The 13,509-nt window shown below is 41.8% G+C and overlaps 1 protein-coding gene across 1 annotated transcript in view; it reads right to left on the reverse strand.

Annotated features, from left to right (window-relative positions):
- Window positions 1–11,506: 11,506 nt before the first annotated feature.
- Window positions 11,507–13,509, reverse strand: part of LOC137226353 (aldehyde oxidase 2-like) — a 78,656-nt gene continuing 76,653 nt past the window's right edge. The window contains 1 exon segment of the mRNA XM_067741058.1: window positions 11,507–13,387. Coding sequence (XP_067597159.1) covers window positions 13,373–13,387 — 15 coding nt within the window. The 3' untranslated portion in view covers window positions 11,507–13,372.

Raw genomic sequence — 13,509 nt, forward strand, 5'->3', positions numbered from 1 at the left:
AAAGTAGTATTAGTAGCAGCAGCAGCAGTGTACTACTACTCTTAATAGTAGTAGTCACTATTACTACTGCTACTAATTGGTGTGTTCTATTACTATTAATATTAATACACTGGTCACAGTAGACCTTATGTTTATAGAGGATGTTAATGTTTACAAAATATTTTCACATGCACTTAATTTTATTTTTAATTTATTTTAAAATATTTATCGATTTATTTATTTATATTGGCTGTGATGGGTCTTAGCTGTGGCATGCAGGATCTTTTAGTTGTGGCGGGATCTAGTTCCTGGACCAGGGATCGAACCCAGGCCCCCTGTATTGGGAGCTTGGAGTCTTACCCACTGGACCACCAGGGAAATCCCTCACATGCATTTTATAACTTTCCACAGAAAATTTCTGAGTAAGAAGGACTGCTTTACTTTCAAAGTAAGCTGACAATGATTGTTATTCTTCTGAAAGAAGGCCATGGACTACTGTTAAGTAAATATAATATCAATTTAGCTGGTGAGGAAAAAGTAGAACCTTTTTTCTCAAGATGCGTTTCAGGTTCTACTCTTAAAATGCAGTATTAAAACTGTCTTGGAGGATTTCCCAGGTCCTTCTGGGATAAAAATAGTTTTCTTTTAAAACATAGCTTCCTTTTTCAGAACCTGACCAGTTGCAGGAGCTGTAGCCTCAGGGGACATTATGCAATAAGGCTTACCCACAACAGAGATTCTTAGCACTAGGTGACTTTTTATAGGAAATGTAAAAGTGAAATTCTCCATCAGTTCTCTATACCTATTTCTTAGCATTCAGTTCACATTTTAAAATACAAAAATGCCATTAAGAATTTTCAGAAGCCAAGTAAAAAGGTTAAATAACATTAAGAACTTTGGTGTTTTCTAATTCAGAAAGACAAATGCACCCCAATGTTCACTGCAACCTAAGTATCCATCAATAGGTGAATGGATAAAGAAGATGAGATATATACACACACACACACACACACACACACACACACACACACACACACACACACACGGAATATTACTCAGCCATAAAGAATGAAATACTGCCATTTGCAACAACATGGTTGAAACTAGAGGGTATTATGCTTAGTGAAATAAGGCAGACAGAGAAAGACAAATACTGTATGTTATCACTCATATGTGGAATCTAAAAAGAAAACAAATGAATGAATATAACAAAACAGAAACAGGGCTTCCCTGGTGGCACAGTGGTTGAGAGTCCGCCTGCTGATGCAGGGGACACGGGTTCATGCCCCGGTCCGGGAAGATCCCATGTGCCGTGGAGCAGCTGGGCCCGTGGGCCATGGCCACTGAGCCTGCGCGTCTGGGGCCTGTGCTCCGTGGCGGGAGAGGCCACAGCAGTGAGAGGCCCGCGTACCGCAAAAAACAAAACAAAACAAAAACAAAACAGAAACAAACTCGAAGATGTAGAGAACAAAGCAGTGGTTACCAGTTGGAAGAGTGAAGTGGTGGGGAGGGGCAGGATAGGGGTAGGGGACTAGAAGATACAAACTAAATATGTATAAAATAAATAAGCAACAAGGATATATTGTAGAGTACAGGGAAATACGGCCATTATTTTGTGATAACATTTTTAAAATAAATTTATTTTATTTATTTATTTATTTAGGCTGTGTTGGGTCTTCATTGCTGCATGAGGTCTTTCTCTAGTTGTGGCAAGCGGGGGCCACCCCTTGCTGCAATGTGCGGGCTCTTCACTGCAGTGGCCTCTCTTGTTGCGGAGCACGGGCTCTAGGCATGCGGGCTTCAGTAGTTGCGGCACGTGGGCTCGGTAGTTGTGGCTCGCGGGCTCTAGAGTGCAGGCTCAGTAGTTGTGGCGCACGGAACTAGCCGCTCTGTAGCATCTGGGATCTTCCCAGACTAGGGCTTGAACCCATGTCCCCTGCATTGGCAGGCAGACCCCCAAGCACTGTGCCATCAGGGAAGTCCCTTTATGATAACTTTAAATAGAATATAACCTGGGACTTTGCTGGTGGTCCAGTGGTTAAGAATCCACCTGCCAATGCAGGAGACACGGGTTCGAGCCCTTGTCCGGGAAGAACCCACATGCCATGGAGCAACTAAGCCCGTGTGCCACAACTGCTGAGCCTGTGCTCTAGAACCCCCGAGCCACAACTAATGAAGCCCGCGTGCCTAGAGCTCGTGCTCCGCTACAAGAGAAGCCACCGCGGTGAGAAGCCCGCGAACCGCAATGAAGAGTAGCCCCCGTTCACTGCAACTAGAGAAAGCCCGTGCACAGCAATGAAGATCCAATGCAGCCAAAAATAAATTTAAATAAATAAATAAATTTATATTAAAAAAACATTTCAAATAATTTTCTAAAACTCCATCTTAAGGTTTTGTTGACTGGTATAGGGAATGATAGAAATAAGATAACATGGTTGTCTAGAAAGATAACCTGGCCCTATGACCCCTATCTGAAGAAGGTGTAGGGATCCAGCAGGCAGTGCTGGGAGCGCTATTGGTTCTGAGTGCCTTCTTCCCAGAGGATGCTGTCACTTGTCCAACTGGAAGGTTAGATGATTCTGCCATCAGAGTGTTGTGCCCACTCAAAGTGAACCTGCCATGTGAGATGCTTGACCTAACCCTTAACTGGTGGAGTCAGCCAATATTTATTAAAAGAATCTGTCGATTGTTGTATTTGTCAATTGCCCAATTGCTTTAGATCAGTTTGTGACAATCTGGTCAACTGTGGAGACCCCTGGAGATTATCAAAGTAAGCCACCAGCAGACTGTTAGCATTTTAGAAAGATCACTTTGGGGGAAGGGAGGTGTGGTGGGCTAGAAGGTGAGACCCCATAGGATTCTATTTTAACCAGGGCGATATATACCTCTTACAATGTGTTTTGTATAATTGCTTCTCTTCTTCCTCCTATAGATTTTTAAGCTACCTAGATTCTGGCAATACCACTTTGGGGTGGTGTATCAGGATAGGGTAGGGGTGGGCAGCCAGATAGGGGAATTTTAAAAAAGCTCTTTACATAGTTCTGATATGTTCACGCTTGCTTCTTCCGGGTGCTTAAGGGAGTGGGGAGAAGAGCCTCAGGGCAGGAGAGGGGACAGGGTTCTGTTGTTGCTGTTGTTTTGTTTGTATGTACATCGTATCTCCTCAGTGTGTATACATTGTGAGCAACTTGAGAATAGGATGTTGAAATATTAAGCCCCTAAACTTTGATTCATCTAGTCTTTAGTTAAAAATATAAATAAACTATTGTCACAATGGTGTTTGACAGTCCTGAGGAGGAAAAAATCAAGTACTTTGCATTTTCAATATACTGATTTGGATAAGCCTTGGAGAACATTTATATGCCAGCAATTTCTTAAGCACAAGGAACTAAGATACTGAACAAGTGGAAAAAGGTCTTGCTTGTATTGGTACAGGCTCTGCTCTTGTAATATTTGCTAAAAAAGGAAGAAGTTCCTCCTTAGTTATACATTTAATGTTAATTACATCGGGCTTTTTCAAAGTTAAGACAAAGTTCCTTGCATCTTCTCCCTGGAATGTAATTGTCTACTGGTTACATTTAGTCAATAAATTATATTTGTTGTAGGATATGAAATTTATTCAGTTAAATTGTAAATGAACTGTGTTCATCAATTTCATCACTATATAAATTGTGTAGCCTCTTCTGACATACAGAAAAATCTCAGAGTCCTGTGTCTGTTTTTCCTTGCTAGCCGTGTATCAGTGTCTAACTTTAAAAATATTAAACCATGACTCATATAATGTACAGTGAGCAAGATCAAAGATATAGTCAATGAGGGAGCCAAGATGAAAACACAAGTTCAAAGGAAGATATGAGAAACTGATACGGAAGAAAAGAATGCCAGAATAAGATTACACAGTTAGACAAAAACAAAACAAAACAAAAACAACAAACAAACAAACAAAACAAAAAACAACCCCAAACCCAAAAAAACAAAACCAAAAATCAAAACAAAACTGGTGAATGTCCTACAGGGCAAAAAAACTCCTGAAACCTTTGGCGTTATCTTTTCCACTCTACAGAAATCATTTGCTGTTTGTCAATGTTCTACAAGTTAACACCTGTATTAGTTTCCTATTGCTGCTGTAACAAATCACCACACACTTGGTGGCTTAAAATAATACAGATTTATTATCTTACAGTTTTGGAGGTCATATGTCCAAAATGGGTCACACTGGGCTAAAATCAAGTGTCAGCAGTGCTGTGTTCCTTCTGGAGACTCTAGGGGCGAACCCATTTCATGGCCTTTTCCAGCTTCGAGAGACTGCCTACCTCAAGACATATCTTTTCAGAGGATGAACCCTACTAAATAGTGGATACATAAAGTTCCATTTCCCTAGAGCAGTACTGTCCAATATAACTTTCTGGGATGACGAATATGGTCTCCTCTATGCTGTTCAATATTGTACCCACCAGCCACTCATGGCTTTTGAATACTTGAAAGGTGGCTAGGGTAACTAGAGAACTGATTTTTTTATTTAATTAATTAAAATTAAAATCTAAATAAGCCACATGTGGCTTACGGCCACCATATTGGACAGGGCATCCCTAGAGCATCAAATTACTCATTAATGGGTTTATTAGTTCTGGAGTATGACTTTGAACCCTCCCACAGTATTTTTTCCCCTTATTTCCAAGTTTTGGAAAAAATTCAACATGTGCAAGTAACATAAATAGTGACTCCAACAGATTAAAATTCAATAACAATGTAGCCTGATTTCTCTGTTAAGGAACTAGTTTCTTTATTTTTACCTTCCTTAGATCTCGCTCATGAATATCTGAGTTACACAGTATAGGTTTCACAACTATTGAAACTTTCTGTTTGAATAGAGCATAATGTTTGCTCTTCCTTAGTCAAACATATGTTAAGTATCAGTTTGAGATAGACCCTGTGGTAAAGGATGAGTAAAATACAGTCCCTGACACCACAGTGGACCCATTATCTAGAAAGGGAGAGTACACGTGTAGACAAATAGTTGGTGGGAGAGAAAGAAGAACCAGGTACAATAGGGCATAAAGGAGGAAAGGTCACATCCACCCCAAACTGTATCTGTTAGTCTCAGCAAGAAGGTTTATTGGCATGGTGGGTTGAATAGTGTCACCCCAAATTCATGTCTACCTGGAACCTCAGAATGTGACTTTGTTTGGAAATAGGGTCTTTGCAAATGTAATTAGTTAAGATTAGAGGTCATACTGGATTAGGGTTGTCCCAAGTCCAATGATTGCTGTTTTAATAAGAGAAAGAGAGAGAGCTGGACACAGACACACAGGGAAGAAGGCCATATGATGATGGAGGAAGAGATTGGAGTGATGCGGCTACAAGCCAAGAAGACCAGGAGCCTCCAGAAGAGGCAAGGAGGGATTCTTCCCTAGAACCCATGGCCTTGCCAACACCTTGATTTCAGACTTCCAGCTTCCAGAACTGTGAGGAAATAAATAGTTAAGCCATTCAGTTTGTGGTCATTTGCTACAACAGCCCTAGGAAAGTAATACTTTTTTTTTTTTTTTTTTTGGCTGCGCCATGCGACTTGTGGGATCTTAGTTCCCTGATCAGGGATTGAACCCGATCAGTGAAAGCACCTGATCAGGGAAAGCGCCAAGTCCTAACCACTGGATCGCCAGGGAATTTCTTTTCTTTTTTTTTTTTTTAAGGAGAGTAATACAATTGGAAAGATACTCTGTAGCTCACAGAACTGAGTGCTGAGCTGAAGAAGCCAGGCTTCAGATGTGTAGGAACAGGGGTACCTCTGAGGATCTCAGCTGCAGAGCTCATGTACTCTCCATGCCTGGCCCGGCCATCCAGGCAATCTGCTCCAGTGGCCTTTTAACCTTGTGTACCTCACTCAAGAGTCTGACTCTCATCAGAGAAACTCTGATCTGGCTTATTCTGTGCCTTTCCCACAGCCCTCCTGGAACACATGGAGTGGAGGACAGGTAACTTCTCAAAGGAAAAGACCCCAGTCAGATAAAAATGACAGATGACCACTATGCCAATGTTAGCACCATCCTTTTTGGAAGAAGAAACTGTCCTGTTGGATGCTACTCATTTAGCCAAGGAGGGTGGGTGGTTACAGATGTTGAGAAAGATTATCCTGGCAGCTCCGTGCAGAGCGGTTTGGAGCAAGAGTAGCTAGACAGCTGGTGACGTCAGCCAGAGTGAAGTTAAGGGAGCATGGGGGCGTCTCCTGCTGCCATGTCTGTGCCAAGGAAAGAACACTCTCGTTTTGCAATCTGTGGTTTCTTAACATTGACTCATTCAATGTTGTGTAGGGAGGCTGAGAGATGCCTTTATTTTCTATCGCCAATTATTTCCGCCTATTTTTTTACTTCTTTTTGGTATCTTGAAAGTCAGAAAGCTTACTTTTTGCTACTTGTCTACCCAGTTATATGAGACGATCAAGTGTTTTTACTGTTCCAGGGTGGAGCTCAGAGCAGATTGTTTTTCCTTTACGTGAGAGAAAACCCACCCAGAGAAGCCAGGCTCCGAAGGCAAGTGTACAATGCCTCCTGTGCACCCAAGACCCAAGGGGGAAGAACATAGAGCTCAGATGAGTGTCAAGGATTACAATTTCTCACTATTATGGGCACCAAGGTACTGCTGACATGGAAAAGGGGGTGGAATTGTCTAGACAGAGAAAGGGGGAACAGCATCTCACTCAGTGGGTCCAGCAGGGGTAACAGGCAGGAACCACCTGCTTGTCCTGCTGCCTTAGACTCCCCCTGACATGCTGACATTTGGCCTTTGTGTCCCATCCATCTGTGGGATCAGTCGGGAGTAGCTCTAATCTTGACAACAGTGACTGGGCATTCTGGGACCAGCTATTCCTGAAGGAAAGAAAAAGGTAAAAAGTAGCTAATAAAAGTGGTTATACTCTGCGCTTGTGTAAGAAATGGCTGGATGGGATGGTGGTATGAGAGTCTTTACACTGTATAACTTTTCATATTTTTTTAACTGTGTGAATGTGTTACTTATTTAAAAAATTTAGTAAGTTTTATTCTTTAACAAGGCTTATAGAGCCCAAAGAACTGGTTTTTAGTATGTGGCTTCAAATATGTCTTTTAAAAAAGAATTTTATTCATATCCATGCCACCCAGATTTTAGTGCATCAACTAACATGAATAATTTTTATTCAGACCCCTCTGTTCTTACTGCTTTATAGTTCTCAACCGTGACAAACGTTAAATAAATACCCAGTAACCATCCTTAGCCCTAATACACCAAATTAAAATAAAAATTATATTCACCATCATTTAAAATGATACAAATGATCAAACACACACATTTCTCACATTCATATTAGATTACACAGTTAAGGATTTTTTGTTTTTAAACTTTTTTTTTTTTTTTTTTGCGGTACGCGGGCCTCTCACTGTTGTGGCCTCTCCCGTTGCGGAGCACAGGCTCCGGACGCGCAGGCTCAGCGGCCATGGCTCACGGGCCCAGCCGTTCTGCGGCATGTGGGATCTTCCCGGACCGGGGCACGAACCCGTGTCCCCTGCATCGGCAGGCAGACTCTCAACCACTGCGCCACCCGGGAAGACCAAGGATTCTTTTTTAAAGAGCCAAAACATTTTTTCTTTATTACTTTCAACTTATTTTACCTTGGCTACTCCCACTAAGTTCCCCAGCTCTTCGGCTCATGTGTGCAAAAATCTTGTGTAATTTTTTTGTCCTGCCTGTGACCCTTCTGCATCTGTCTCCTTTCTCTTTGTGCTCCTGACCCACTTCCTCCCTTGGACTCCTGTGGCCCAGTGAGGCCTCCAGTCAGCCTGTGGACAGCTGTGTCCCAGTCACTTCAGTCAGACATACTCATGGCCTTCAGCAGCCCTCAGCCTCCTCCAGACTGACTACATGCCCAGTCTTTGCCTTCCCCCCCAGTCACCCAGAGCTCCCAGCTCAGCCTCACCTCCTCTGTGCATTCATTCCGGGAGTCACTGCAGATGAAGGCTTGGTGAGCCTGATAGTGTGGATTCTGGCTGACAGGGTGTCATTTTTCCCTCTCACTTTCTGGTCAAATAAAGCCTAATTCATATGCTGGTCTCTAAAATGCAGATTAGTAGACTTTGATGGATCCTGCATGTTTGTTTTTTTTAATGATATGTATTTTTTAAAGTTTTTTATTTATTTAAAAAAACTGTTTTGGCTGCATTGGATCTTTGTTGCTGCACGCGGACTTACTCTAGTTGCGGCGAGCGGGCTACTCTTGGTTGCGGTGCACGGGCTTCTCATTGCGGTGGCTTCTCTTGTTGCGGAGCACGGGCTCTAGGCGAACAGGCTTCAGTAGTTGTGGTACGTGGGCTTCAATAGTTGTGGCTCACGGGCTCTAGAGCACAGGCTCAGTAGCTGTGGCGCATGGGCTTAGTTACTCCGCGGCACGTGGGATCTTCTTGGACCAGGGCTCAAACCCATGTCCCCTGCATTGGCAGGCAAATTCTTAACCACTGTGCCACCAGGGAAGTCCCAATCCTGCATGTTTTAACTACAACATAAAGGTGATTACAATTTAGAATTCTTTTGCTCCATGTTACCCACTTCAGTATGTGGGAAAATGAGCAATTATGTATTTCTGAAACTGATACCAGATTGTATATTTTTCATAAACAAATTAAAAAAAATAAAATGTTTTGTGATCATGTTATGAAAACGTTTTTACATTGCTTTTTCCCTCCAAATTCCAAAACAATGTTAAGCAGTTGAATAGCTGACCTACCATGAGGAAAATACTCCTTTGCTGTCAGATGCAATACACAGACCCATAGCTACTCCACAGTAAAAACAAAACAATACACAGACCCATAGCTACTCCACAGTAAAAACAAAACAATACAAATTGCAGGTAAAGGGTGACAGTTAAAGACTCAGAATGCAATTTCTATTTGCATTTTGTTTTAATTGCATAGCACGGAGAAGATTCTGACACATAGAAATAGTCGTAAGTGGTAAAGTGGCAAGAGGTTTTTTTTGGGGGGGTTTGTTTCATTTCATTTCATTTTTTTTATATTTGTCTTGCAATTTGAAGATGGTCTTTATTTTAAAGTCTGTACAAAAACTCAACAACCTGTTCATTCATTAGTGGTCTCCGATTTGTTAAAATATGGCATTTAGCACATCTGAGTGTGTGTGTGTGTGTGTGTGTGTGTGTGTGTGTGTGTGTGTGTAGCTGTCCTTTATTGAGTACTAGTGTCAGGCATAATACTATGCACTTTATATACCTTGTTTTATGTAGGAATTAGAGTGGACTCACCATCACATCCATACCTGGGTGTATGTTGTTAAATTACTATTTTATAATAACTTAAAACAAAATTTTAAATGTTGCCTATTTTGATTTTTGTGGTTGGTATTGTGAGAGGAGAAACAAAAGTCTCATTTATTTAGTCTGATTTAGCAAAACTATCAATGCAAGTTCTCATCTGACAAAGCACAATGGAATTAAACATGCATATGTTAGCCCACAACTTGTGGGTTGTTTTAGACATTTAATTGGAAAATTAGCATTTGATGAAAAAACTTTGTTTTCTTTGAATCTATAATGTTATTCTCTTTTGCTTTCAGTTTTTCTAATGTTGCCCATTAAGTGTGCAGAAAAGCAGAAGTTTAATTTTCTAACAACGAAAATACTTGTTCCTTTTTATCAGCATATATTTCCCAGGTAGTTTTGGTGGCCACTCTCCAAAGTCCTCAGTGCTTTGTATTTTGTGCTAAGCAGCAGTACAACATTGTAGCAGTTGAACTCAACGAATACAAATAGACAACTCTTCCAAATAGCACTGGTTAATTATAAGTGCAGTAATCAATAGATTTTAATTTGATGTTTTGCACTCAAGTTGTAAGTGACTCTCGAAAGAATCAGGGAGTAGGATCTTTAAAATATCTTAATCCACAGCATTTCCATTTAAATTTTTATTTTAAAATAAAAAGAAAAACTGCATGTTGGGTAAAACACCCTGAACTTTCCTTTGTCAGCATCCAAAGCCATTCACATTTAGTGCTGAAGGATTGAAATGTTGGATAAGATTTGAAGAGAAAACTTGATTTACACACTTGTGCAATCCTAAGATTCCACAGAGCACAGCTTGAAAGCCACTGGACTAGCTGATCTTGTCATTTTGAGTAATAATCTTTCAGCTTATCGATCTTACCGTTTAGGAAATGACAACAGTGTTATGCTATAGGGATAGACCAGGGTTTAAATGTCTTAGGATCGTTTCTTGGGATCTAAGAAAGAAAGCAAATTAAATACTTAATATCGTAATACCATTGCAATATTTCACCAGGAAAATGATATCAAATCTGTAGGTTTTGAAAAATTTTTCTGATGGGAGGTGGCAGGATTTTCCTGGGGAATGGGACTGTACCATTCCTTTCAAGTGACAACTCTGAAAAGACAGTGGGTCAGTGTTGTCATCTCTGCTACCTGTAATGTTGCTAATTAAGAGCGCACTTGGATTCGTTACCTATCTTCTGTGCTTCTCAGATGTGAATCCTATGAAAACGTTTGGGGGAGGAGAACAGAATGGGGAAAGTGGTTAGGCTGAGTGTTGCTTGGAGCCTTTAGACCCAGACTCCTTTGCAGTGATCCGAGAACAGCCCTGTCTACACATTTAGCCAAATGATTTGTGTGGTACACACAAATCTTCCTTGTGGTTCTTAAGTCCTGTCTCTGCTGGGAATTCTCCCTCTTAGGTTTGGCCGAAAAGCAGAACAAGCAGAAGATACATTCCCCACCTCCGCTGCTGTCATGTTTTTGCTTGCAGAGTTGACTTTTTGTTACAAAGGTGTTAAAAACATTAAAAAAACTTCCCATAAATAATGAAAAGTTATGAAGATTCCAGAAAGCTTCTCCTGATATTTATTTCACAAAAATACAAAAAGATGACAACAAACACAAATAAAAACACAGCCTGACCCCCAGGATATCTTTACAAGTTTTATTCTTACTGTTTGCTCTTAATCTGTATCGAAACGTAAATGGAGGGCTAGTTTGCCCTCCTCAAAGGGATTTCCCTTATTCTCTACCTAACTGCTGCGCTGGGAGTTACTTGGCTATCTTTATTGAGAATCAGCCTGTTCCACCTGGGCTGGGCTGGATGCAGGACAAATCGACCTCGTCTGAGGTAGATTCAGGTCAACTCTTCTGCTAAAGGTGATGGCAACTTTTAGTCTCTTCTAAAACGTGCTTCCTATTCTTCTCACTAGACCTGGGTTCCTGGGGTGCCCTTCTACTTTGGGACTCAGATCAATACTCATTCTCTAGCTACCCCAGCCTTCTTGGGTCTCACCCACTCCCTAGCTCCTTGAGTGAGGACACAACTTTCCTTTTTTCTCAAGGATCCCAGCTCTGGGACTTAAACTGCTCTTCATCGACCCTGGCTGATGTTCCCTTTAACTTCTCCCTTGTTTGGGGCCATCATTCCCTTCCTCCTTCCTCCTCTTTCTCCCTGGTTGGTTCCTTTTTTTTTTTTTAAATATGTGTATATATATATATATATATATATATATATATATATATATATATATATAAATTTATTTATTTATTTTTGGCTGCGTTGGGTCTTCGTTGCTGCACGTGGGATTTCTCTCTAGTTGCAGCGAGCGGGGGCTACTATTCATTGCCGTGCGCGGGCTTCTCATTGTGGTGGCTTCCCTTGTTGCAGAGCACAGGCTCTAGGCGTGTGGGCTTCAGTAGTTGTGGCTCGCGGGCTCTCAGAGCACAGGTTCAGTAGTTGTGGCGCATGGGCTTAGTTGCTCCGTGGCATGTGGGATCTTCCTGGACCAGGGATCGAACCTGTGTCCCCTGCATTGGCAGGTGGATTCTTAACCGCTGCGCCACTAGGAAAGTCTCATCCTGGTTGGTTCTTGATAGCTATGATTAAGGCAATATATCACTACGGCTGTCAGAGATACATCTGTGCCCAGTCTCACTGGTTTCAAGGCCTAATGTCATCAATCCAGGATTGTTAATCATCCTCATTGGGCAGTAAAGGATGAATTTAGGAGGTTCCGTTGTCCCAACTCTGCACATTCCTAAGAAGGGGTTAGCCCTTGACCAGCTCGTGGGAGATAGCACCTCAGCCCTCAAAATAACCTGCCTTATGGGAGTGTTTTTGTTTACCTGAGGCCTTGGGCCATGTGATTTCACTTGACCTCTGGAAGACCTGGACACTGAATGACTAAGGTCAGCTATGCAGGTGACCTCTGACTATGTGACTGATCACCAATAAAACTCCTGGACACCAAGGCTCAGCTGAGCTTCCCTGGCTGGCAATACTTTGTGTATCTTCTCCCACATTGCTGCTGGGAAAAGGAGGTGCTATCTGTGTGACTCCACTGGAAGAAGACAACTGGAAGCCTCACCTGGTCTCTCCTGGACTTTGCCTTATGTGCCTTTGCCTTTGCTGATGTTAATCTGTATCCTTTCACTGTAATAAGCCATCACCATGAATATAACAGCTTTCTGAGTTCTGTGAGTCCATCATTGAAACATCAAAACTGAAGATAGCCTTGGGGACTTCTGACTCAATCATCATCATCAATGTATATTGACCATTTAATATGTGTGACAACTGCTAAATGCTTTTCATGGTTCTTATTCAAACCTTATAACAATGCTGTAAAGAAACTAGAATTATTCTCTTCACAAACATCTCCCCTCATTTTATAAAGAAACTAAATGATCAGAGAGGTTAAATAAATCATCAAAAGTAGGGCTGGGATTGCAACCCAGGTTCCTTTGACTCCAGGGCCATGTCTTAAACACAAAGCTAAAAAAGTGTGTCATAACTCCTTTCCCTGACCTGATAAGATGGCTACTATTTTCCTTTTTCCCATTCAGCATCACTTATTCCCTCCCTGGTTCCACATTAAATATGTTTACTCCAGGATGCCTCCAGCTTTACCAGACTAAAGGAGTAACCTTCCAGAGACCAGGTAGGAGAATTTTTAGATGCAAAAATACACATTCACTGGGACTCCCCTGGTGGCGCAGTGGTTAAGACTCCGACCTCCCAATGCAGGCGGCCTGGGTTCGATTCCTGGTCAGGGAACTAGATCCCACGTGCATGCCACAACTACTACACGTTATCGGGGTAGGTTCCAAAACCGTAAGGAAAAAGAATGTAGGCTTGTAGGACTGTCAGGACATCTCCCCATACCTGGAGAAATGCAAGGCTGTGTATGCATAGGATATGGGGTTGGGGACTAGTGTTTGGGGTCAAACCATCCAAGAACAGTGCGAGTAAAGCAGGCTGGCCACAGCACAGGAAATATTCACATGCCTTTCCTCTTTCATCTGGCAGGAAGGGCTTCCTTTACTGCACTAAACAGGTGGCACTTTGAATGCTGCCAGCTCTCAGAGTCTGTGTACCTAGAAATGCAAAAGAAGCAGGGAGGGAAAATGAGACATGCGTGCTAGTGATGTAGAGGGAGGAGAGCAGGTGGAAGGAGGCTGTTTTAGGGTTTTCCTTTTTTTTAGGTTTTTTTTAATTG

The sequence above is a fragment of the Pseudorca crassidens genome, chromosome 6 (genome assembly GCF_039906515.1).
Source record: "Pseudorca crassidens isolate mPseCra1 chromosome 6, mPseCra1.hap1, whole genome shotgun sequence".
Classification (NCBI taxonomy): domain Eukaryota; kingdom Metazoa; phylum Chordata; class Mammalia; order Artiodactyla; family Delphinidae; genus Pseudorca; species Pseudorca crassidens.